This window comes from Tursiops truncatus, chromosome 4, assembly GCF_011762595.2.
Source record: "Tursiops truncatus isolate mTurTru1 chromosome 4, mTurTru1.mat.Y, whole genome shotgun sequence".
Classification (NCBI taxonomy): Eukaryota; Metazoa; Chordata; class Mammalia; order Artiodactyla; family Delphinidae; genus Tursiops; species Tursiops truncatus.
The window spans coordinates 101530418-101557164 of NC_047037.1; the positions used below are offsets into that span (position 1 = coordinate 101530418).

A 26747-nucleotide genomic window follows, 5' to 3' on the forward strand; every position below is an offset into this window, starting at 1 on the left:
CATTCTACACAAAATAGGTTTCTTATTGCCTTAAATGTAGGGGATATAAGTTGATTATAGTGCCCAACTGATATGACCAAATTAATTGACACCCATTTTTATAAAGGGCTTCAAACTTTTTTAACATACAAAATTTAATCTTGATTCATATTTTAAGATTTGAAAATATTCTTTAGTTTTGCACTTGGTATTTTTGGCTAACAGAATCTTGGATTTATTTCTCATAATGTATAACACGTAACATGTTGATAAAGTACAGATTGAGAGTATTTACAAAGTGAAGAATGCATCTGTCTTACCTGTTACACAGAGTGAAGTTTACAGAAAATAAAGGAAATTAGAAAAGTAATAAAATTAAATTGCCATCAAGGTAAATGTCTCTAATCAAAGAACAAATAAGAATCTGCCTTAATTCCTAATTTGACTACAACAAATTGTTTTTCATCTCAGTAAATTTTAAATGCCAAACCCAAATGTAGTTAACTTTTAATTATTTACCCTTGTTTGTCATGTATCTGTTGTCTACTTGCCAACAACCACATTCAAATAAATGTGTACAAAGTTAGGGAAGAGAAGAGAATGAGATTATAAAATTGGCAACTATCAGCATCTCAGATGAAAATCTCGTGATAAACACTAAAAACTAATTTAAGCTTTTTAATTAAAATTTTAAATTTATTATACCTACTTTCTTCTCCGTTAATGAAAGCAGAGTTGATTGTACATCTTTTTTTACCTAGATAAGGTATACTTTGCCTTAAAATTTATGAGAAAAAATAATACAGGTATTTAAAAACTTGTGAAGTTAGGATGTCTAATTCTTTGCTCTGAAAAGTTAAGTTTATTGATACATACTTAAAATTAACTGATATATTAGAACAATGGTGGTCTTAAACTTAACTAACTGATTATAATTCTTTCCCAGGGTTCTAATTTAAAAATAAATACAGGAAAGCAAAGAAAAACAAAGCAAAAACAAAAAGCAACCTTTTTAGCCCATTTTCAACCTCTTTTTTACTTGCTTCTAACTATAATGTTCCCCCTAGATGCTACCATTAGTTCTTTTCTCCTTATTCTACATACTTTCCCTCAGAAACAGGTAACTATCATTCTTTCAACTGCATTCATTCAGTAACCAATTACAGAACATCTATTACAGAACAAAGCGTTCCTATTGTGCGATGACAACTGAGAAAACAAACTACCTACATACTCTCCCACCCACCTGTGTCCCTTTTCTCCAGAGCTCCAGAATCTTATTTGTACTGGCTTATAGAAATTTCCAAATAGATAAGCCTACAGACACCTCCAGAGCAGGTTTCCTTCCTCCTCATGTATTTTCAGTCTTAGAAATAGCACCAACCTTCTAGCTCCTTGAGCCAAATAATTTCCTGTTCCTCTCTCCTTTTATCCCATACATCCATTCATTATATAGTACTTATAACTGTTCATATATTCCTTGCATACATTTTTATTCTCAATTTCAATTCCTATCCTCACTTCTCACTCTGACTACTGCAACAGCTTCTAACTGGGATCCTTACTTCAGGTGTGACCACAATCTAGTCTATACTTTACAGTGTGACAAAAATTATTATCCTAAACAATAAACCTTATAATACTGTTTCTCTGCTAAAAATGTATAGTGTCTCCTGTAAAATTATAGTGAGTCCAGACATCTTAACATACATGTGAGGCCCTAAACAATCTGGCTATAAGCCATAATTCAAAGATCAGCACTCTCTATAACTTTAAACTTCCTCTTTCTTATCCATTCTATCTACATGAACCTAAGCTCTAGTCACAAGTAACTTCATACTATTTTCCAAATAAGCGATGTCTTTTCCCACCTCTCCACCTCTGAATAGTCTGTTCCTTCTACTTACTGACTCTTCTCATTCTTCAAAGAGCCAGTCCTAATACCACTTTCACTGTCTAGGCAGTTTGTGCACAGTACTCCAATTATACACCATAGAACCTTTTACCATATATTGTGAATTGTCACATATCCTATAGTAAGCTGGAGTATTATCTTTTCTGTTAGACTAGGATCCCCAGAAAAGTAGAATTTACGTCTTATTCATCTTGGCATCACCAATGTTTCAGGTGGTGTCAGATACAAAACAGTTGTTTGTTGGATGCCCAATTCAGTAAGAAAAAATAGTACCTGTTATATGAGAAATTAATATTTTTCTCTATATATGTGTATTTATATATATTCACTGTGTTGTTAGAAACAATTAGGTAATGCTAATATATCTGTGTATAAACACATGCACACATGTATTTATACACACATATATTAGCATTATCTAATTGTTTCTAACAACACAGTGAATATTTAAACTGATAATGCAGTCTAGCATACACAATTTCAGAGTGTAATAAAACAGGAATTAACCTATTATAGTCAATAAAAACATCATGATGTAAAGTCAGCAACCAAAAAGACATGTGATTTCACTGTGATTTTGATATGGTCTAAGGACAAACTTTCTGTCTTTAGAATTGAAAAAAACCTTTTAATTTTCACTAATGATTATGAAGAAATATTTCATTATTGACACAGTATTCAGAAAAAGAAAGCAACCAGCACATTTAAATTTATATACTTTTTGAATAAAATATTTTACACAGTTCAATATAATTTCAAATTATATATAAGGCTTTTCTAAAGATTAAACTTCTGATTTTTTTTTTCCCTAGTAAATGGGTCTTCTTAGGAAACCAAGTTCTAGATCAGGTAAACAGAGCTATCAGAAAGGAAATGAAATGTTCTTGATAAAGAAGTTTATTGAGTTACTATATATATATAAAATTATCCTTCTGCATTTTAGAAATATTTTATTAAAAGAATCTGGGCTGATGGTCTGAAATCAGAACTTCTGCCTATTGTATAAGGCAGTTCTCTACTCCCAACTGTCCTTTCTCTAGTTTTCCAGGTGAAGTTCTTATGCCCTATACTGGCTGTACTAAACCTTGTGTTAATTTCATCCAAAAAAAAGTGTTTTCTTTAGTCAATGAAGCCTTTAGTAACTTTCTATTTAGCTGAACTTTATTTGGCTTACTGATTTGGTCTCTGATCTTACAAACTGTGTTACTCTTTACTTCATTGTAATATACAGCAGCTGAGTATCATTAGAAGCAGAGAAAGAACAATTATGCGACATTATCATTGAGTATATTGAGCATATATAGGACAATGAAGTTTTTAACACTATAAATGTACTGTCTCATATTTAAGATATTTAAAACTCTTTCCCTTTCACAACTATTTACATTAATATATAATGGATAAACACAAGCTCTGACGGTCTTTACCTCTGTATTCTAAGGTAAAGGTCAAATCAAATTATATAAAGGCAAAGGGCACTTAAGAATAAAAAAATAAATAAATGAAAAAAAGTGGAGTATAATGAAAAAGGATGGTTGTGGATTTGAAAGGCTTCCAAAAGTAAAAGTTTGTTGAAGTAATGAGGTAAAGAAAAGTGAATGTGATACGTAGAGCTTTGAAAACTGATCCTTTTGCATTACCATTATGACGTGTTTCACCAAGAGGCTCAAGTTTTGGAAGTCTAGTGACTTTGGGGGTTCCCCAGCCAACTAAAGAAAAAGAAAAACATTTAAAAACACTGTTAAACAATATCTCTTTAGGTCTGTTGAGAGGATCCCTTTCTTGACAGGAATGTATATAACTTCAATATCAATTCATATATACTGAATGATGCAGTACTGAATAACCATAAACCCATTTTAAATGGCTTCTATTTAAAAATGTAATTATAGGTTGGTAATATCTGCTTAAAATTTTTATTTACCTTTCATTAAAAATATAAGCATCCTCACTACCATCATAAATAACCTTAGGCTACTATTCTAACCCCCAACAAAGACTAAAAGAAATGTACACTTATTAAATGGAATACTAGAAATGAGTCTTAAAATAATTCTCAAAGGAAAATGTTACCATCTAACGCCTTCTAGCAGGGCTAAAAGGGAACTATAAATATATACGTTTGATATTTATTGAGTATGTGAGGTACTATGCCCAGTGCTAAAAAATTACGATTATTGTGCAGTTAGTATGTCCCAGTGCTTTATATGCAGTATTCCACTTAATCCTCATAACAGCTTAGAAGGTCGGCATGAATGCTGGAAATATAATGGAAACACTCACACATCTTGGTTTCAAATGTTAACTTTCAGGATGAAAGATCTAATTTTTTAAAAGCTCATGTTAGCCATCCATTCCTTAAACTTAAATTCCTTTTAGCAATCTGGGTACTGATATTTCAAATAGGACTTGAATCCATTATAAGAAGTGCTTAGGTAAAGTTTTCTTATTAATTTTTACTTATTTTTTTACTTTCATAAAACATTTTTTCTGAATAAAAAAAAGCAACAGATATTTACGTTGATAAATTCTGAACAAAGTAGATGGAGCAAAAAATTCTACCTTTTTCACAATTCACAAGATAATAAATATACTGAATGAAAACTGCATAATTTCTTTCTTTTTCTTCAATGTTTAAAGCAGTATTTCTAAATTCAGTATCAACATCAATTAACTCACCAGGAGGAGGAGGTGGGGGTGGTGTTGGACTCTTAGGAACAGAGTCATCTGTATTAACAGGTTCTACACGGTGGCTCCTTTTCATTCTTAGCTTCTTAGTTTTCTTTTTACTGTTATCTGTAAGAATATAAACATGAAACTTTATGCCTCTGTGAAGAAGTTACTTCTATAATAAAAACTAAAGAACAGAATTAGAATACTGATATTATTATTACCATAGGAATATATCTTCAATTCAACTTAAAAATTGTTACCAATAATGAACTGTGAACTTGCCTTTACTAAGAATAAATTTTTAAGTGATGGTTTATTGGATGAATGATTGATGAATATGACACAAATGGCAAAAAGCCATATTTTAAGTTCTATGAAAGGTGATTTGGAATACAAAAAAAGTCGGTATTTCCAAAAGTAATATTTTTTTCCCCAAATATCATACTAAGTAAATGGAATTATCTAGCTGCAGGGATTTCCATGAAACTCAGAATGACCTGGAGAAAAAGGAGAGGAATTGGTTTGTCTCAATAGGATATACAGAATGATTCTAGGTATAGTCCAAAAATAATCCTTTGAAATGTGAAAAAGCACCCCAATCAAATCTAAACACATTATCCACGAAAATAACCCCCAAATAAGATATGCCCAATATAAATATATGTAACCAAAACTCACATTGTTAGACGTTACAGAATTGAATTTGTAATCTTTCTAAAAATAACTATTTACAGATTCTCACTTAAGCACATATGAACAGTTTAAATGCATCTGTGTTGTTAACATGTAAACTTTAACAACGTGAACCAAGATGGCATAGTAGTTAAATAACCAAACATCACAGTCACTGAAATATTTTCACTGACAATCCCAAATTGCTAAATTTATATATATAATACATTTTCTAAAATGGAAATTATCTGTTACACAACAAGCAGCCAACATCTATGAAACCTATAAAGCAATGAGAAATACAAATATATTTAGAAACATTATTTTTCTAAGTAAATTAGTATCACTTGAGACATTTTACTCTAGATAGAAACAGAGACATCTTTTTACAATTAAAGCTGTAAGCTTTACAGCAGGGAGAAAGGAAAGAGAACCTCCAGAACCATATGGTACTTTCGGATGGGCAGTAGAACAGGGTCATGGACAAGCATAGGATACGAAGCAGAGGACCTGAAGTTGAGGGAAGTGTGTCTCAGTACAGCCACAGATGAGACGTATGATCTTAAATTACTCAACCTCTCCAAGGCCCTGGTTTCCTATTCTGTATAATGAGAATAATATACCCGAGGACTGCTATGGTAAATAGCATAGTGCTGTGTTAAATAATATTTTCAAATCATCTACCAAATCGTTTTGTTCTTTAACAACATATTAGTGTTTGAAAGAGTTCTTCCAATATATTGAGAGGCCACTTTAAGTCTACTTTTTGTTTTACACTGTTGATAGAGCAATATGGGTACAAATGTGGCTACCCTAACTTCCCAAATTACAAAACTATAACTTTCAAATCTAATTATTTCTATATAGCAAAATATCCATTGAGCTAATCTGCAGCTCAGGGACTGAGATCTTATTTTCATAAACTCTTTGATACTGTACAAAAATTCTTATATACCATGGAACCATACTGCTAACTAGGAATGGCAAGGAAGCAATGATTATTGGGTATTTCCCATGTGTCAGGCCCTGTGCTAGGAACACCATAGGGTTACTTTTATTATAAGTAAACCTAAAAGCCTGGTGAAAAAAAAGATGACAACCCCATTTTAGAGAGGAAACGAAGACTGAAGAACACTATATAACGTAACATATATCTAGTAGGTGAGAAAGTCTGGATGCTACCGCAGGATGTCTTGAGTCCAAAGGCAGAGGCTCTCTCTATGATACCAAAAGATGTGAACTTCCTGTTAAATTACATAACCACTTAGAAAAAGTAAAATAATTATGAATTGAAGATGTTGTATAATATTAAAATAAGAGTAATATGGCTATTTGATAAAACTTTCAAAATGTTCAATTGATTATGTCTGCATCCTATAGAAATAACAAGCAAATAAAGGAAATGATGCTGATCATAACATTATGAGGATTAAGAAAAACAAAACAAACCTCCAAAAGCTTTAAAGGTTTTAAATATGTTCCAAAGATTCCTGGGGCTGTGCAATATTCCAAATTTTTGAAAATGAATTTTCAGCTGAAATTCTTTTAAGTTACAAAGGACTAGATTTTAAGGCATCATGAATAAAAACATAAATTAGCAAACTGACTAATGATTACCTAAAATTCAAGAGAAAACCATGATAAATAACGCATTTGGAGATGAAAAATCTTGTGATACATTTTTTATGAAAATAATCATGACAAATGAAAGAGGTATTTTTAAGTTTTATATATATTATTTATGTTATATGTAATATATAAAACTTAAAAATAAATAAAATAAATATAAAAATAAATAAGTATATATATTTTTAATAACTAGATTTATCACCTGATTCTGATGACTGCTGGTCTGTCTCATCTTCATTTTCCAACTGCTGTGTTAATGCCTCCTTATAATTTTCTACTATTCCAAACCCATTGTTTTTTTGGCTACTGTCACTGATCTGGCTCTGTGTCTCTATTTGCTCATGGTCCATTTTATGTTTCAGGGGACAGCCATCACTGTCTTCCTCCATATTTTGCCTCTTTTTCTCTCTTTCAAGTTTTTTTTCATTCTGACAAAAATGAAATATATCATTTTTAATATAATAGTCATATCTAAGATAGTATTCAGGGAGAAATCAAATAATCCAAGAGCATTCTGTAACTTCCAGGCAATGTGATATTTCTATTAAAAAATTATTTGTTGAGTCTATCATTAAAGCATGCTAAATGTCAAACATTCAGAAAACAGAGATAGTATAAAGAAAGAAAACAAATATTACCAGTAATTTCACAATCTAGAGATGACCACTGTTTGACGTATAGTCACAAAGAGGTGCTTTTCTTTGCCTACCCCACACATGTACAGACATACACCATCCACAAACATACATAAATGTGATTGATTGTCTATATATACATATTTATGTATATTTTTAAACAAAAAAGAATTGAAATTTTAATTTAAGAATATACATTTCTTTCTTTGTCAATGAACCTATAAAGTGCTTAGAATATTGCATGACACATACATAATAAAGTGTTAGCTATGAAAATATTATATAATGCTATATGTGTAAGCCATTACTACTTTCATCAATTATACAATCGTTTTGAATGGTTCTATCATCTTATTTTACCAATATCCAATCAATGGACAAAGAAGTGATTTTCAACCTTTCACTATTATAAGAAATATAATCATTGAATTACTTCTTTAGAATAAATTCCTAACAGTCAAGCTGTTGGATCAATGAGTAAGCACATTTTTAAATGTGCCATACTACAAACTTTCCTTCAGAAAAACTAAAGTAAAATTACACCACAGGCAAAGGGTTGAGAGAGTGTATTTTCCCATATCTTTTTTTTTTTTTTTGGCCTCGCCACTCGGCACGTGGGATTTTAATTCCCCAACCAGGGATCGAACCCACACCCCCTACAGTGGAACCACAGAGTTTTAACCACTGGACTGCCAGGGAAGTCCTCCCCGTGACATCTTTTTTAATGCTTTTTTAATCATTATCAATCTTTTACATCTCTGCCAAACTAATAAATATTTTTTACCTCAGTGTTGATTTATCATTGAATATTTTTATTATCAATACAACTGAAGATAAGTTATTAAATATGCTTATTGCCTTTTTTCTTTAAAGAACTACCCATGATAACCCAATGCTCGTTTTTCTACTAGAGTCTCATTATTTACACAGTAATTTTTTAAGGGTTTTTTGTTGTTGTTTCCTGGGTCTCAAATATTTTTCATTAGGATTAGCTTGGGGTTTTTTTTGTCTTTAACTCTGTAGAACATCTCTTTAAATACTGAATATAATACGATCTACCTATTTTTCACTTTATGATTTGTGGCCTCATTGTCCTGCTTTGAAAGTTTCAACCTCCTCCAAGTATATACCAATGTCTAACTGTATTATGTGAGTATTTTTAAGTCTTCTTTTTTTATACATTTAAGTTTTTTGAAATTTAATTTGGTATACAGTGTTCAATAATTTTACTTTTTTCCGAATGACTGTTCAGTTGTCCCAATATCCTTTTCTCCCAGATTTGAAATGCCACATTTATCTTACACTAAATGCTTATATATAATTTGGTTTGTTACTATTGTTTCATTGATCTGTTTATCTATTCTGGAACCAATATCTCACCATTTTTATTGTCTGTGATAAAATCAAAGGAATGAATGTAAGGTAATATTTTAAAGGAGAAGTTTTTTGGGGAAGAAAAGAAAATTTGCCTGGTGAAGAAGAGAGACTATGGATAATTTATTTCCATTTATTTCATTCCTTTACTGATGATCTTCTTAAAATTACTGTATTTTAAAAGCATAATAACTGTACTTTCCCCATGCCACTAATTAATTCAGGGACTTCAATATAAGATATTCTGTGCTGTATACCAGTATTGTTCATATCTTTATATCATGAAAAATACAATGTTGGTAGAAGTGCTAAGGCCTTCTAAGTAATTTACAACCATGGTACTATAAAATAATTGGTCATTATCTATAAGGTGAGCTTTATTACAAATATAGAGTAAATCAATGTTTCAAAGTAAAAAACCAAACTTGATTTTCTTTTCCTCTACCAATATTTTTAAAAGAATATAAAACTTGACAAACACAATATTTAATAGTATGGACACAAAACAATAGCTCAAGTTATTAAGACTGCTTTACTATACTTAGAAAAGCACACGCTTAAGGTAAATGCAATGGGGTTAATAAAAAGATTAAATACAGCTAACCTTCTAGTATCTAACTAACTTCAGACCAAATATCTCATATTACCAACTATTTGGCAAACACAAAGCAACACCAAAAACTCTACACTCATCTTCTTACCTGTGGAGCTGCCTCCCTCCTCAGCAGCAGCCCCAAGGAAGAAATAATCATCTACTTTTCCGGATGAGTACCTGTGTGGAAGGAGGCAGTGACAGGGAAGAGGAATAGAGAACATACAGGCGGGTCCAGCAAGCCACCTGCCACATTAAGCTCTGAGGGAACGGAGAGGAGATTTAGGAAGCTCTGTCACTGAGGAGGAATAGCTGCTGAAGGTGATTAAAGCAGGGCCAATGCAAACTCCAAACACCAGTAGCAAATGAAAACAAAGACACAGAGAGACAGACACGGGGACACGGACACACACACACACACACACGCACAAAACCCCATAACTTCTTCATGATTAAAATCTACACATTAATTTTGGTAAAACTTCTGACATTTAAAATTAAAATAAATAATATTCAGATATAAGAGAATTTATTATAGTCTCAAACATTAAGTATCCTAGGAAAATAACTAGAAAATCATTTATGTACTATAATGCACCATAAGCATCTAAATATTACTGTAAAGGGATAGTAATAGCAATACAGGGATAAAGATAATGTAAATATGAGTCAACATACTATTATCATATGAAATAAGTGACAAAAAAAATTTATCAGAACAGTAACTGTGATAGTTGCTACATTCAATCTTTATTTTCATTCTCAGTTAATTCTGAAGTCATCTTCCCTTTTTATACTAGATCAGAAGGTAAATTTGAAGAGGAAGAAAAAGCAGCAAACCTTTAACCCATCTCCCCCATTTAATTTCTTTTACAAATAATCAACCTCTGGTGAAATACTTCTAGCTCCCTGCCTCCTTTCTGAACTTCCAACTTTATAACTTAAGACATAAAAATTACATTTGCCACCATCCATACCTCAATGATTACAGATGTTATCGGCTGGAAAGGATTAACAATAATTGGTTCTGGGTCCAACTCAGCCAGACCACTGGTTCCATCGAGTTCAGCCTGCTCTCGCTCTCTTTGTTCTCTATTGTTTGAGGGAAAAAAATCGGAATTCCTTATGAGAAAATGCTGAACCATGTTTAAGAACATTTCCAATAGGTTTAAGGCTATTGAATTCAGTAATTTAAACATCTGGACATGCCTTTGAATTACTGAGAGATTTTCAGATATCTTTATGCAGGTAACAGGCCACTATCCCCATGTAAAGATTAATCATTTTAATTTTAAAAGAAAGAAATGCTGACAGGACTTCCCTGGTGGTGCAGTGGTTAATAATCTGCCTGCCAAGGTAGGGGACATGGGTTCGATCCCTGGTCCAGGAAGATCCCACATGCCGCAGAGCAACTATGCCCGTGTGCCACAACAACTGAGCCTGTGCTCTACAGCCAGCAAGCCACAACTACTGAGCCCGTGTGCCACAACTACTGAAGCCTGCGTGCCTAGAGCCTGCGCTCCACAACAAAGAGAAGCCATCGCAATGAGAAGCCCATGCACCACAACGAAGAGTAGACCCCGCTGGCTGCAACTCGAGAAAGCCTGCACGCAGCAATGAAGACCCAACGCAGCCAAAAAGAAAGAGAGAGAGAGAGAGAGAGAGAGAAATAAAAAAAAAAAAGAAATGCTGACAAAAATGACATTCCCTATGATTGAGTTCTTAACATCAGTGATGCATATTAATTATTTTTCTATGTAACAAGGGTTTATATTTATCAATTTATTAATTACCCTCCCAAACAAATGCTGTCCTCTTCACTGATGTTAACCAGATAAATAAGTCCTGTTGTTAACCTTCATCTTAAGAGCTGTGTCTAGTTATATATCATAAATGAACTAGATAACAACTGTTGCTTTGCATAAGTAGAAGAGGCTATAGAAATAAGCTGCCCTATATCACTTAGATTAAATAAGTTTTTCTATATTAGTTACTACTGAGAATTTCATTACTCTGTGATTTAAAGCTAATGTTGCCCCATAGATGAAGGTAACAAGTTACTAAAAGAAGCAGCTGAAGATAGGAACATAACCATTGTAGATCTGCAACTAGACTGTATAACAATAGTATATAGTAAAACAATGTCAATGTTCATTACTACAGCACTTATTAATTAAGTTCTATGATGGAAAGATATATACTTTCATTCTGAACCTAGGAAGCCAAAATTTAGAGATCTGCAATTTACTACTTCTGTGACCTTGGATATCTATCTGGATACCTGAGCCTCTGCCTTCCCATAAATGTGGATAAAATACATAGTTCATAGGGTTATTTCAGGTAAAGTAATATATGTGAAAGCACTCTGTATATAAACATACTTACAGGACAATCATTATTTTTTTTTAATTTGTTTTTATTTTTGGCTGCGTTGGGTCTTTGTTGCTGTGCGCGGGCTTTCTCTGGTTGTGGTGAGCACGGGCCACTCTTCATTGCAGTGTGTGGGCTTCTCATTGCAGTGGCCCCTTTTTTGCTGAGCACGTGCTCTAGGCATGCGGGCTTCAGTAGTTGTGGCACACAGGCTCAGCAGTTGTGGCTTGCGGGCTCTAGAGCGCAGGCTCAGTAGTTGTGGTGCATGGGCTTAGTTGCTCTGTGGCATGTGGGATCTTCCCGGGCCAGGGCTCGAACCCGTGTCCCCTGCATTGGCAGGCGGACTCTCAACCACTGCACCACTAGGGAAGTCCCAACAGTCATTAATGTTACTCATTTATTAGTAAGCAATTTCAGGTATCTGGTATTAATATACTATTTTCAGATACCAATAATAGCTTGTTTTACTGTTTTTTCAAAAATATCCAAACCAACAAAAAATCCAAACCTATTAGATTGTATTTAACAATAAAAAGTTTTTTTTTAATTATTCCTGTCTAAATTTAATTATGCAGTCTCTGTTCAACAGAAGACGACTCAGACCACAAGTGGCATGCCTAGGAGAAAGGAGGAAAGGGGAATGGGGTACCAGAAAAGCCTGCCATAACATGACTTGGAATATCTTTATGGAAAAAGTAAAAACTTGAAAAAAAATACTAATTAGATTTCTTTTACCCAGCTCAATTTTTTTTTCTTTTTGTTCTTCTAAGTAGAGAAAAAGCAAAGAAGCCTTTAGAAAAGTATGGCCATGTATTTTATTTTTATAAATACACGGAAGGCATATTTGTATGAATGACTGGTTGTACTGAGCTTTATATCATGAAAATATACACTAGAATAGAAAATAAAGATTCTCATAGGAACTAAAACCTCATATTGTTATCAAGAGAGACTGAGATGACTGACCTACTCATGTTATTGAGCCCTTGAGGACAGAAGAGTTATCTCTCCAAATATTTTCCTTTAAGTCCTATCTCTGAATTAAATGAAAGATACCAGTAATCAGAGGATTTCCTTGACAGCATAAAGGAGCACCTCACCAAGGGCAGTTAGTGTGTTCTTGCCTACCAGGCTGCAACTGTTAAAGCAAATGGAAGGCCAATATTACTTAGGTAGATGGAAGACCACTTTGGATCTCACAGGAGCTCACTTAGAAATCTTTTTGTTTCTTCCCTCTCCTGCCATGTCAGTGGAGAAAGAAAGAGAAATCTTGGGATTAAGAACTAAATTCAACCTCTAATCAAATCTGAGTACTTTCTTCCAGCATTAACATTATTATAACTGATTCTGTGGTAGAATTTACATAAACATTTTTTTTTAATTTAGAGTTTGCTAAACTTATTTTTAAAATTTCCCTTTAGGCAACATATTTTTAAAATAATTTTAAAAGCATGTTTTAAAACCTGAGATAGTGCAATTTAGTCCACTTTCAGACAAAACAAGTGTTGAAGATCAGATTTTGCTTCAGCTGGCTGATCCACTCACTGCTTACCTTCTATCTTTGCTGAGACTAATGAAGGATTTCTCAGTCTACTGACATATTCTTTGCTATGGGAAACTGTCCTGTGCATCACAGAATGTTTAGCAGCATCCCTGGCCTCTTCCCACTAGATGCCAATTGTGCTATCAACCAAACTTAGAACCCTATCAACCAAACTTGTGCAGGTCTACAGAAATAAAAAATTTACCTAGTATCTTCCTTCATACAAAAAGAGGAACCTAAATAGACAAAACTAAAAAAATTATTAATAAAAGTGTGGTGTTTTTGATTTTTCATATGCACTGTGCTACAAAATTAATCTACTTACCTTTCTTCTCGTAATTTTCGTACTCTCTCAGCCCGCTCTCGGTTCTCTTGTTCCTCAAGAGCACGTTGTTCTGCTGTGTCTTTTTGGATGCGCTCATTTAAGGCATCAAAGTCTCTTGCAATGATATGTAGCAGCCAATAAAGGCCTTTTTTAATGGACTTGTCAATTTTCTTTCCATATCCCAAGACTGCTGAACAAGGTTCCTTAAAAACAGCAATTTGTTTGACTTAAAGATTAAAACTAAAAGATCTCTACAAAAATTTATTGACAAACCATTAAGATATAATTACTGGCGAATCAAAATTAATTAACCCATTAAATTAATGATATGAAGCACCTGCTTCAACTTACAAAACACACCTTTGAAATGATCACTACATTAGTATGTACGTAGGAGTGGAAATATTTTATGGATCATATCTGTAAGTTTTGAGAGCGATTATGACACAAAAAGTTGACAGTTAAATTTTAAACGAACTCACTGACAAAACTGAACTTACAGAAGAAAAATACTCTTACTTATTAAAAATCGCAGAAAGTTTTAATTTGTTATACCAGGGAATTTACGGCAGTACGCATCTTTTTTTATATATATATTTATTTATTTATTGCGGTACGCGGGCCTCTCACTGTTGTGGTCTCTCCCGTTGCGGAGCGCAGCCTCTGGACGCACAGGCTCAACGGCCATGGCTTACAGGCCCAGCCGCTCCGCGGCATGTGGAATCTTCCCGGACCGGGGCACGAACCCGTGTCCCCTGCATCGGCAGGCTGACTCTCAACCACTGCGCCACCCGGGAAGCCCTTTTTTTTTTTTTTGCTGCACCGCACAGCTCGTGGAATCATAGTTCCCCAACCAGAGATCGAACCTGCACCCTTGGCAATGAAAGTGCGGAATCTTAACCACTGGACCGCCGGGGAGTTCCCAGTAACCATCTTTTACGATTGACAGCCTAACAATCATTTTCTGAAACCAGAATAAATGATTAAATCCTCAGTCCATCTTCTCAAGACTGTATGATAACTCTCCTGATATAATTTTTTAAAATTCATTATAAACTTCCCCTAAGTATAAATTTTGTATTTATACTTTTACCATTTTATAAAATTTACAGCATGACATGTTTGTATAGCTTACAGGTCCTGTCAGCAATGTCTTAAACAAAGAGCAAACCTAAAGTCTTTGAAATCATGAAAGATAGCTTATAGAAGTCAGTAACAACTAAATAGAAAACAAATATCACTGTAATAAATAATATCAAATGAACAGTGAGAACTGTTAAAAAAACAGTGAGAACAGGTTAAAAAAATTTTTTAAAAACACTAATAAAGGGCTTCCCTGGTGGCGCAGTGGTTGAGAGTCCGCCTGCTGATGCAGGGGACACGGGTTCGTGCCCCGGTCCGGGAAGATCCCACATGCCGCAGAGCGGCTGGGCCCATGAACCATGGCCGCTGAGCCTGCGCGTCCGGAGCCTGTGCTCCGCAATGAGAGAGACCGCAACAGTGAGAGGCCCGCATATCAAAAAAAAAAAAAAAAAAAAAAAACCACAAATAAATTATTTTGTTAGCTACCTACCCCCTAATTGCTTATCACCTTTAGAAAAACTAAGTTATACCGAACATAATTCATAGGGCAGAACCCCCAAAACTTACTATTTGACATAAGCACTTGTGCTCATTGACCAGTTTTTCCAGAGACAGGCATTCAATCACATCAGCTTCTCCTAAAGCCCCTTCCTTATCTTGTTTATTTGCCAACCTAGAGAGACATAAGTAGTTTTATAGCAAATATATAATCAGACAGCCACTTAAAAGATTGTTTTGACCATGTTCTTATTCCAAAGTTTTAACCCTACTCATTACAGAACATACTGGTTTTAGAGAGTAGTGTACAATTTATTTCATTTTTCCTTTTTATTGCCGCTAAAGTAAGTCTGTAAGAATTGGCCTATAAAAAGGAAATCAGGTAAAGAGAAGTGTCAAGAAAACAAGCAATAGGTCAACAGGCCAACAAAAAAAGTACAAATAGAAAAAGAAGTGGACTAGTTTCCACAGCACTCAGCCATCAATTCCAACTTTCACATTAATTATATCCTTCCCTTAAAATACACTGCATCATGATGTAAAGGCTCTTATCCCATGTCCTTTTCTTCTTAAATACAATCTGTATCATGCTTTAAATACCCAAATATTCATTCAGAGCTTGTATTATTTGAGCTCACCTGTATTTCCACCGTGTGAGTGTGTCCACATAAATGTGCAATTTACTGGAGAAGTGAGGCCACTTTTATCTGATTTACTTAGCATAGCACTGTGCATAGAAAACCTTACACTCAATTAGGAACAAACTGAGGAACAACAAATGAAAAAAACAAAATAAGTTTAAAAAAAATAGGGGGCTTCCCTGGTGGCGCAGTGGTTGAGAGTCCGCCTGCCGATGTAGGGGACGCGGGTTCGTGCCCCGGTCCGGGAGGACCCCACATGCTGCGGAGCGGCGGGGCCCATGAGCCACGGCCGCTGGGCCTGCGCGTCCGGAGCCTGTGCTCCGCAACGGGAGAGGCCACAACAGTGAGAGGCCCACATACCGCAAAAAAAAAAAAAAAAAAAAAAAAAAAAGGAATTACCACAAAATACCACTATTTGCCTATCAGATGGCAGAGGTCAAAAAGTTGAATAAAACACTGTCTTGGTCAGGGTTTGATATATGTTTCAGGCAAATATATATTATTTAATAAGTACATAGTAAAATTAATGAACCCTATCACCTATCTTTAAAAATTATCAGTTTTGTACCATTCTTGCTCATCTACGTATCTTCCACTTCCCCCCATCAGTCATATCACGTCACCCCATAATTTAAAAATTAAAAAATATTACAATATCACTATCACACCTAAGTTCTTAAAAAAATTAATATTCCTCAATATCTTTTTACAAGTGCTATGTCCAAATCCAGATCCAAACCAGATACATATTACTACAATTTATTCTTTTAACTGTTTTTGAATCAGTATCACCCCCGACGCCAACACCTCCCATTCCTGCAACACTATGACCAACACTTCTTGTCCTCCCATGACATCTATCTGTAAAACAAAACAAGTCACTTTTCTATAGAATCTCCCATGTTTAGGATTTGGCTGATATCTTCCTTATGAAGTCATTTAACATACACACCCTGTATTTCCTGCATCTAGTAGTTAAATATACAGGCTGGATGGCTTTCAAGTTGAAATATTTTGGCAAGCATATTTCATAGATGCTGCTAGTACTTAGGAGGCATTTAATATCTGAGTGCACCACTTTCAATGATGGTTAAATGGATCCATGGATTCAGGCTGCAGTCAGCCTGATTTGTCCAAAATAAGGTTTTCCGTTAAACTTTCATCTAATGGTTTTAGCAACCATTAATGACCTGTGTTTAATACCATTATCATATAAGTGGCTATAAAATCATGACTTTTTTAGTTCTGTATTCCTGTATTCCATTTGCACTAACTAGCTGGATTTTTGCTAAAAAGTAAGTTTTCATTAACTACTTGGTGACTCAAGTACAATTCAGAGAAAAGTCAAGATAAATATTTGATCCTTTGCCTTCATTTCCTAATTTTCATAATAATGAACTGATGTCCTATTAACCTCCAAAGGTGATCAAGTTGCTTTCTTTGGTTTGTGGGAGATATCATTATGGACTCATGGATTTTTAAAATATATTAGATGTTTCAACTTATTATAGTTACTGTTCTTTTTGAGGCTCAAAGTTACCCATTTTTGGTTAGTGGGAGTCCCTTTTGTGCTGGCTCCTGTTTTCTTTTGGTACAACTCCAAGAGTCTTTGATAGCTTCTTTGCTTTTTTGTAAGAAACAATGGTCCAGACCTGAACTCATCCAATTCCCTAAAGAGCCCTGGTTCCTTTTAGTATGAACTGGTATTTTAAAGACCACAATCTGGGCACTTCTGGACATTTATCGTTATTGACTTGCCATTGCTCCTAGACCATTTCAGTGGACAAAGCTAGGAAAAATATAGTTTTTAAGAAAGAAAAAATTAAGTCATGAGGTCATACTGATTTTTCCATTTTAAATCAAATATTACCAAGTTTTTACTTAGCTTCTTAATTTGTACCTTTTTCCTTATGCTGAAAACTACAGCTCCTAATAACGCCATCATTAACTATTTGCTCTCTCCTATGAGTTTCAACATAATAATACCAACATTATTACTAAAAATAACACTACTTAATGCACATTAAGATCCCTTTGTGGTTATTCTTGTCTATAAGATATATCCCACAAGAGATGCAGTCAAAATACTGATTCTAAAATTATTTGAAGTAATTCTTCTCTGTGTGGTTATGCCACCATCTAGATACATAACTAGGTTCATTTGTTTCAGGCTGCTTTTGTTTTTTAAAGATAGTTTTATTCTTTATGTTAAGATTTAATTTTTAAAACACTTATATGGTTCCAAATTCAAACTATAAAAACAAAATGAAATCAGAAAAAAATATTTTCCCTCTCTCTTTTCCACTATTCTTCCTAGTCTCCTATAGGTAACCGTTTTCATTAGTTTTTTTTCTTTATTGATTATTATACTATTTTTAATTGTAAGTGATTTACAATGCTTCAGGTGTACAGCAGTGATTCAGTTATACATATATGTGTACATATATATACTTTTTCAGATTCTTTTCCATTATAGTTTATTACAAGATATTGAATACACTCCCCTGTGCTATACAGTAGGTCCTTGTTTTTTTATCTATTTTATATATAGTAGTATGTATCTATTAATCCCCAATTCCCAATTTATCCCTCCCCTCCTTCCCCTTGGCAACCATAAGTTTGTTTTCTATGTCTGTGAGTCTATTTCTGCTTTGTAAATAAGTTCATTTGTATTTTTTTTTATATTCCACATATAAGTGATATCATATATTTGTCTTTCTCTGACTTACTTCACTTAGTATGATGATCTGTAGGTCCATGGTCCATCCATGTTGCTGCAAATGGCATTATTTCATTTTTTTATGGCCTAATAGCATTCCATTATTCATTTATATATATACATACCACATCTTTTTATCCATTTATCTGTCGATGGACATTTAGGTTGTTTCCATGTCATGGCTATTGTAAATAGTACTGCTATGAACATTGGGGGTGCATATATCTTTTTGAATTAGAGTTTTTGGTCTTTTCTGGATATACGCCCAGAAGTGGGATTGCTGGACCATATGGTAACTCTATTTTTAGTTTTTTGAGGAACCTCCATACTGTTCTCCATAGTGGCTGTACCAATTCACATCCACCAACAGTATAAGCGGTTTCATTAGTTTTTAATTCATCCTCCCACTGATTTTGTTTTTTTTTAATAATATAAACATGTACATGGGGGAAATGGTATTTTAAAGACCACAATTTGGGCACTATGGATATGCACTGCTATTGGCTGGCTACGGGGTGTTTATGTGCGTGTATCTCTACCCTCCTGTTCTTCCTCGAAAGTTAGATGCACTTTTGTGCATCACCATGCTTTTTTTAAAAACAGTAAATCCTAAAATTACTCTGAAGTAGTATAAAGAAATCTTATTTATTACTATACTCTTTATTAATGAACAAAATGTTCATTATATAGATGTTTCATCATGGGTTGTTCCCAATGTCTTGATTTTACAAAGAGGGCTGTGAGGAATAAAGTGTGTGAAGATGTTATTTCTTATTTTGGGAACAGACTCCAGGAAGTAGGACTACTAAACCAAAGAATAAATACAGATGTTATTTTGATAGATATTATAGCAATGTCCCTCCTCTCACCCTCAAATCATAACAACTCAGGCAGAGAAAAAGGGAATGTAAGAAAATTTAGTTGTGTGAGAGAAATTTTATTTCTGATTTTTCCTACAAATATTTCACTCTGGTAAAAATTAATTTTGAATTGTTATATTGATATAATAAATAGCATAACATATAGTGCTGTACAATTTTAGTTTTTGATATGGAAAACTATGAAAGAAACTTAAAAATAGCAGGCATACTAAAAAGAAAGGTAAGGTGGCAGGTTTAAAGACATGAACTCTTTTCTGGCTGTTGTAGTTCTGAAATTTGGTAATTTTCTGAGTTAAGTTCTTGGAATTCCCTAAAATAAGATGGAATTAAATCATTTTAAATAAACTGAACAAAAAGCCTTTACCCAAGGTTCTTTCCATTCCTATTTATTCCAAATTCCATACACTTAGCAAGTTTTCATACCTAAGGAAAACAAAGTAATCTTTGCTTAATTACGAACCCCCTCTTTTGTGAGTAATGTACTTTATATGTAATATAGGACTGGAACTACAGAGCCTGTGCCAAGTACATCTAGGCAGTTTAACAAGGACTTCCTGTTACCAACTAGCTCCACTGAAAACAATCTTACTTTAATCTAAAGAAAACGCAGCTAACAGGCAGAACTGGATTCTCCAGGGGTGAGGTAAGAAATTTGTTCTTCTCATTTGATATTAACAACAAAACGATAACTTTAACTTATTTGACTTCATTATGTGGCTTTCAATTAAGTTAACTAAATGAAAACCGTACAGAAATTATCCTGTGAACTATAAGACAGAGACAAATAAAATTTGAATAAAACATTACAGATGGTACTCAGTTTTTCTCTCACAGGCAGGACTCCAACTGCGCAGGTGGAAAAGCAACAAAAGGAACAAGACAAAGGTAAACATACCACTCTTTTTTGTACTTTTTAATGTGAGACATCCAGAGACTGAAATCTGTGACATTTAAAAAGAGCCCAACAGATAATTAAAGTTACCTGTTTTGCTCAGATTTGGACCAGGCTACAGGCAGCTGATGTGCTCATATATGCTACTGATATGCTGAATGAGATTTGGGTTTAGAATTCCTAGAAATAGACCACCATAAACAAAATCAACTTTTTATTTTATGTCTTTTAAAAAAATATCTTTTCATTTTGGAAACACTAGAAAGTCAGACCCTATAAAAACAAACTTAAAATTCTTCTATAAACAGACTATATAAATTACTCATAAAATGCTTGCTTTAGAGAACACTTTTCCATTTAATTCGAAAAGAAGTTAATGCCCAATATGACACGTATGTATAATGTTTAAAAACTTAAGATAATTTTCTACAAGGCCTTAATTTCTTCATTGTAGTTTCCCAGAATCTTTAAAATTAACTTGAGGAAATTAAAAAATAATCTTGCTGTAAAAGGACTACTGTAAAATACCAAAGTAGTCAATTTTTTTTAAAGTACTCAATTTTGAAATGTTTCAGCTAGTGTACTGAAAGTACTTAAATTATAAAATTTAATATCAATATTATATTTGATTTGATAATTTAAAAAATTTAAGTCAACATCATTTAAATGCAACATACATAGGTAGGTCTGATACTTTCAAAATTAAACAGTGTATAGAGGCTTAACCAAAACATGTTTTATTTTTTGATATTTCTTCAAAGTTATTTTATAATTGTTATGTTAGATTTTAATATATAACCCATTTCAAATCAAAATAATAATTATTATTAATAAATGTTTTAAGGGTAAACTTGAAAGTTGGCTATGTAATACCTAGAACACATTATATTTGTGGCTATGTAGTTTTAAATTTAATATAAAAATAATTTTACATAAGTACAGCTTACTTTAATCAGATAAGTGAGAGTTCAAAATTACATGAGTCTTAATATTTAAACAAAAATGGTCTTGTTACATTAAATGAGTTAATTTAACAAGTAACTTATTTACACTAAACAAAAAATAGAATTTAAAAAGCAGTGAAAGGCTGCATTACAAAAAACTGTCTGATAATTTAAACTTAGATAGAATTTACACAATTTGTAATAATTTTTTTTTAAGTTTGTTTTCTTCATTTAAGTAGCCAAAGAGGTGAATATTCCAGTAACAGCTGCTTTCACCTTGAACTAGGGAAATGTTGCAACATGTCTTCACACACAAAGCAAAAGAATATTCTAGTTTACATTAAATAAAAACTGGTTACATTTCTTAAAATATTTAATCATTATAGTAACTATAAAAAGAAATGTCTTAGTTTAAAAAATCTATAAATTTATAAAGTATCTATCCCAGGACATAGTTCTTAAAGCACTAGATAATTTTTATTCATATTTCTGTTCCTGGAAATGTTCCCTGTCTATAATAGAGTGGAGAAACTTTTATTTGAGTCATACAAGTTTACTTTCGTATTTCCAAAAACAAATTGTCAAACTTGATTACTATATTTATAAATTAGTGTTCTAACTTTCTTTTTGCAAATATCACATTTAAGCTCAAAGATACAGTTATTAACAGTAGAATTCAAAACTGTACAGCAAAGCAGTAAGTTAAACATGCTGAAAGATGGCTCACATTTGGATAGAACTCTTCGGATATTAAGAAAATAAATTTAAGGTAGAGAAAAGATTGCATAAAATGGTAGTATCATCAATTTCACTTGCCTAAGCAATTAAATGATTTCACAACTATGCACTTAATATTTTATGCCTTCTTGAACTCTGTCTCTTCTAACTTTTAAATTTTAATATGCTTAGATATGTCACTTTGTTTATAATTTATGAAGATATAAGATTAAACAGTTAAATGGGAAATAGTTATACATGTAGCTGTGTGCATGCAACTACTGGAAAATGCAATTTATGTATAGCATGCACCTGAATACCTACATTAGGTCAGTTTCTGCAGAGATGAATATAAGGATTTAGGGAACATTCTGAATTATGTTAACTCTGTAAAGATAATCACCTATGACTTTCAGTGAAGATGCACAGATACAGAAACTCCTCCTCTTGCTAGAAACGTAGAGAAGTGTTTGATATAATCTTAAGGGGGAAAAAAAGACAAATTTCTAAACTACATCATTACATGTGAAGTAAGAAAGGGAAATTTCCAGGTGCCAGAAATGAAGAGGGAACACATTCATAGCCAAGGTGGAGAGTAGGAATTAAAGCTAACTCCACGGGCTACAAGAAGAAAACACTTTTATCTTAGAGGCTCGGGTTTACAGTTTGTTCATAATAGGGAACTAAAACTGAGTTTCCTATATGAAATAGTGGACCAGAAAAAGAACAGCCTGTATACAGACACAGGAAAATCTCTGTTGGCTTGTCCAGGAGTACAGCAGGGAGTGAGGGATTCACTCAGGCTACAAAATCACTACAGAAAAATCAGGCCCTTATTTATACTACCTGGGCTATAGAAATCACTAGAGAAAGATCAGGCCCATACAGTCAGCCCTCTGTACCTGCAGGTTCCACATGCACTGATTCAACCAACCTTAGATGGAAAATACTCAGGAAAAAACCCAAAAAGTTCCAAAAAGCAAAACTTGAAATTTCTACGTACCAGCCACTATTTAGATAGCATTTACATTTTATTTACAACCATTTATATACCATGTACATTGTATTAGGTATTATATGTAACCTAGAGATGATTTAAAGTATACTTTTAAAGTACGTAAAAATATACAGAAGGATGTACATAAGTTATATGCAAATACTGCACCATTTTATATGAGATCTAAGCATCCGTGGATTTTGGTCTCTGTGGGGGTCCTGGAACCAATTCCCCACAGATATAGAGGGAAACTGTATTTATACTACCTGGGCTATGATGGGCAAACTCCATGAGGCCCTAGTAGTGACAACCACAAAAATGCGGTTAAGAATGTATCCATAATGCAGGGCACTCAGGACATTCTTGTATAATATAATTCCCCACTGAAGGTAATCTGCTGACAAAGTTTACTAAATATACTTGCCCATCACCAAGAAAAACAATTGGTGGCCACAATAAACAAAAGGAACCAGAAATAACCTAATAATGTAAAAGGATCTTGAACATAAATATATTTTAAATGTTCAAAAGAAATAAATGAACACATACACCAAGATGAACACAGTATAAACTTTACAGCTGATTTTATATAAACATCATTAACTATAATATGCATGCTATGATATACAGCACTGAAAGGAAATCTGACTTTTTCCTTTAATATCAGTTAACATATAGAGATCTATAGAAAAAAAAGATTCAGAATATTTACTTTCTTTTTGCTACTAAATTTATTAAGATTAATGAATATAAAATACATATCAATATATTTTAAAGAGTTCTTTAAAGTATCTTTTATTCAAATATGAAAGTGTGGTATTCCTTCAGGAAACTGTTATCCCAAAACAGAAATCCAGGATAAGACCACCTTTATAAGGGAGAGTCAAATATCTTCATTTCCAAAATCAGTGACAGTAAAATTTACCTTCTCAAAAGCACTTTGCAAAAGTATACTGTGCTACAATATCAATTTTGAAATATTCTATTTCTTAAAAAAATGTTAAACTATGATGCTTCAGAAAAAGGCTTTTAATGACATTGTTCATTTATGTGTAATTAAAATGAAAAAAAGAAAGACCTAACTAGCCATAAGTATATTAGAGAGGGTTGTTTTGGGATTTCTTCCAAGCCATGCAACCAAAGAGAAAGTAAGAGACACTGTAGTTCTTGAGAACTGTGAAATTTAAAAATTGTCAGGCTACTTAGCATGAGATAAGACTTAAATCTCATGAGTAAAAAAATCAAAATCTGTTTGGTTTTGATACCTCCCTCATTTCTCAGCTAGGCCTCCAATACTATCACTCTTTTCTTTTCCCATATTATGAGGAACACAAGTCAATTAAAAAAAAAATAGTACAACAAACATCATATCTGCTATATACATTATAGTTGTAAGAATTCATAGCAACAGGTTAGTATATGAATAGGAAACAGAAACCTGTGTACATAAATAGGAATGCAGTGTACCTCACTTCTTGTCTTATCTCATTCTGTGACTATGAGGTACAGCAGAAGAAAATACAAGAATCCCTATCTCTACATGGTGCCAAGGATAGGACTCAAATTTTTTTAGATTTTCCGTGACACAGGTGTGTGGGATCAGAACCAATCATTTTTCTTTTTTTGGGGGGGGGCACCACACGGCCAGCGGGATCTTAGTTCCCTGACCAGGGATTGAACCCATGCCTCCTGCAATGGAAGCGCCAGGGAAGTCCCTGAACTAATACTTTTTCTTTTTCTAAATTGTAACGTGCTTAATTTGGTCTGATTGTATGAAAAATCCTAATACAGCTGCTAACATAATTATTTTAGATCTAATATGCTATATTACCTGCTGGAAGAACTTTTTTCTTTTAAACATAGCATTTATATTAACAACATAATACAATATTTGATACAGATCAACTTCATTTGTAGCATGTTTCACTAGGATAATCTATATCTATTCACTATGAAATAAAGAAAAATAACAGATCTGCAGGCAAGTAGATGTACATCTGAATGTAGGCTCTGCTACTTTTTAGTTGTGTGACCTCAGGCAAGTCACTCTACTTTTCAGATACTAAGAAAATTAGAGGAATAGTTAATAAAGTCAACATCCAAATAAGGGCAATTTCAAAGAAAACAATACAAAGAAAGTGGAGAAGATGAAGTTCTTTTAAAAGTTAGGATCCCCTCCAAAAGAAACCATAAGTACATGAGTTTCCAAATTGGAAAGAGCCACTAAACATCTAGCAAATACATGCAAAAAGACGTTCCTAGGTCATGTTATTGCAAAATTTCAAAACATGAGGAATAAAGAGAAAAGGCAAAGAATTTCATGGAAGGAAATTAAAAACAAACAAACAAAAAACCCCACATCTTATACAAAATATCAGGAATCAGATGGCAGATTTCTCAAGGGTAACAAAGAAACTTAAAAGAAAACACAGCAAAAGTTTCAAAATTCTAAGGGAACACAATTTCCAAGTAAGAATTACATCTGCAGCAAATATATCATTCAGGTGTAAGGACAGAATAAAAACATTTTCAGAAATGCAAGTTATCACCACATCTATGTTTTAAAAGGAAGCTATGGTATGCCCTCAAATCAAGGGGATAAACCAAAAATAGAGATGAGGAACAAGGAACGAGGAGAAAATACACAGAAGGAGAGAAAAATTCCAACACAACAGCTGTGTGGTAATCAGGGTTCCAAGAAAGAAGCTGCAAAAGATAAAACAATAAAATGAAACAGAAAAGAATACCTGCTATATATACATTAAGAGAATATTTTCAGTGCAAATGAGCTTTAGAATGAATTAGTGATGCATATATACAAAATGAAGCAACTGAAAAACTTAGGTAATTAATAATTTCAAGAAAAATTTAAAAGTTACAAGGTTCTTGATCTGTGTAGTGGTTACATGGGTCCGTTCGCTTTGTGAAAAATCATCAAAGTATACATTTATGTTTTGGGCACTTTCTGTATATGCGTAAATACTTCAGTGAAAAGCTTTCTTAAAATAAAAATGTACATCTCCTAGCTCTATCCACTGAAAAAGCCTAGGTACAGTGAAAAAAATTATTCTGAGAAAGGAAATATAACCCTAGTGATTCTGGTATATATAATATGATTCTGGTGTGATTCTGGTATATATAATATGTGATTCTGGTAAATATAGTATTTGGGTAGTCCTAATAACGTAAACATATAATACTGACTATAACAAAAACTGTGATATAATTACATTGAGAGGAAAAATTTGAGGGAAGGATGGGGGTGTAAGAGAAAGTTAAATCCAAGAATTCCCTGGTGGTCCTGTGGTTAGGACTCCGCACTTTCACTGCCAAGGTGCAGGTTCAACCCCTGGTCAGGGAACTGTCCTGCAAGCTGTGTGGTGCAGCCAAAAAAAAAAATAGTTAAATTCATATCTTTCATAGCAAAGATTATTTAAAACTGAAAAAAGTGTAAACATCTACATAAGCAAATTATCAAGAAATAGGGAGCTTAAAAGCAACATATAGCTAAGGAGTTGAAAATGACTGCCTTTGGGAATGAGGAACTGGAAATAGAATGTGGTGGGGCAGGCAGGGGTCAGCTGTATATCTTCATAAGCCTTGAAGTGGTCTGACTTCTTAAACTGTGTATCTGTATTAATGATGAAAATAATCACATTAAAAACATT

The 26747-nt window shown here is 33.3% G+C and overlaps 2 protein-coding genes across 8 annotated transcripts in view; one reads left to right on the plus strand and one right to left on the minus strand.

Annotated features, from left to right (window-relative positions):
• Nucleotides 1-26747, minus strand: part of ARL13B (ARF like GTPase 13B) — an 83488-nt gene that overhangs the window by 15754 nt on the left and 40987 nt on the right. For 4 of the 5 annotated variants that reach the window (XM_073804377.1, XM_073804376.1, XM_073804375.1 and 1 more), the window contains 6 exons: nt 15358-15463; nt 13708-13910; nt 10447-10561; nt 7071-7296; nt 4574-4690; nt 3535-3603 (listed from right to left, as the gene is read on the minus strand). In XM_073804377.1, the coding sequence (XP_073660478.1) occupies nt 3535-3603; nt 4574-4690; nt 7071-7296; nt 10447-10561; nt 13708-13910; nt 15358-15463 (836 nt within the window). The remainder of the gene's footprint in view (nt 1-3534; nt 3604-4573; nt 4691-7070; nt 7297-10446; nt 10562-13707; nt 13911-15357; nt 15464-26747) is intronic. The other variant, XM_033855932.2, reaches the window with a different exon arrangement.
• STX19 (syntaxin 19) overlaps nt 1-26747 on the plus strand; it is a 37508-nt gene that overhangs the window by 3219 nt on the left and 7542 nt on the right. The window contains exons 2-3 of one of the 3 annotated variants that reach the window (XM_019923007.3): nt 20029-20172; nt 20364-20414. The gene's annotated coding sequence lies outside the window, so the exon portion shown is untranslated. Of the gene's footprint in view, nt 1-20028; nt 20173-20246; nt 20415-26747 lie in introns of those variants that run through there. The other 2 variants (XM_073804379.1, XM_073804378.1) reach the window with 2 other exon arrangements.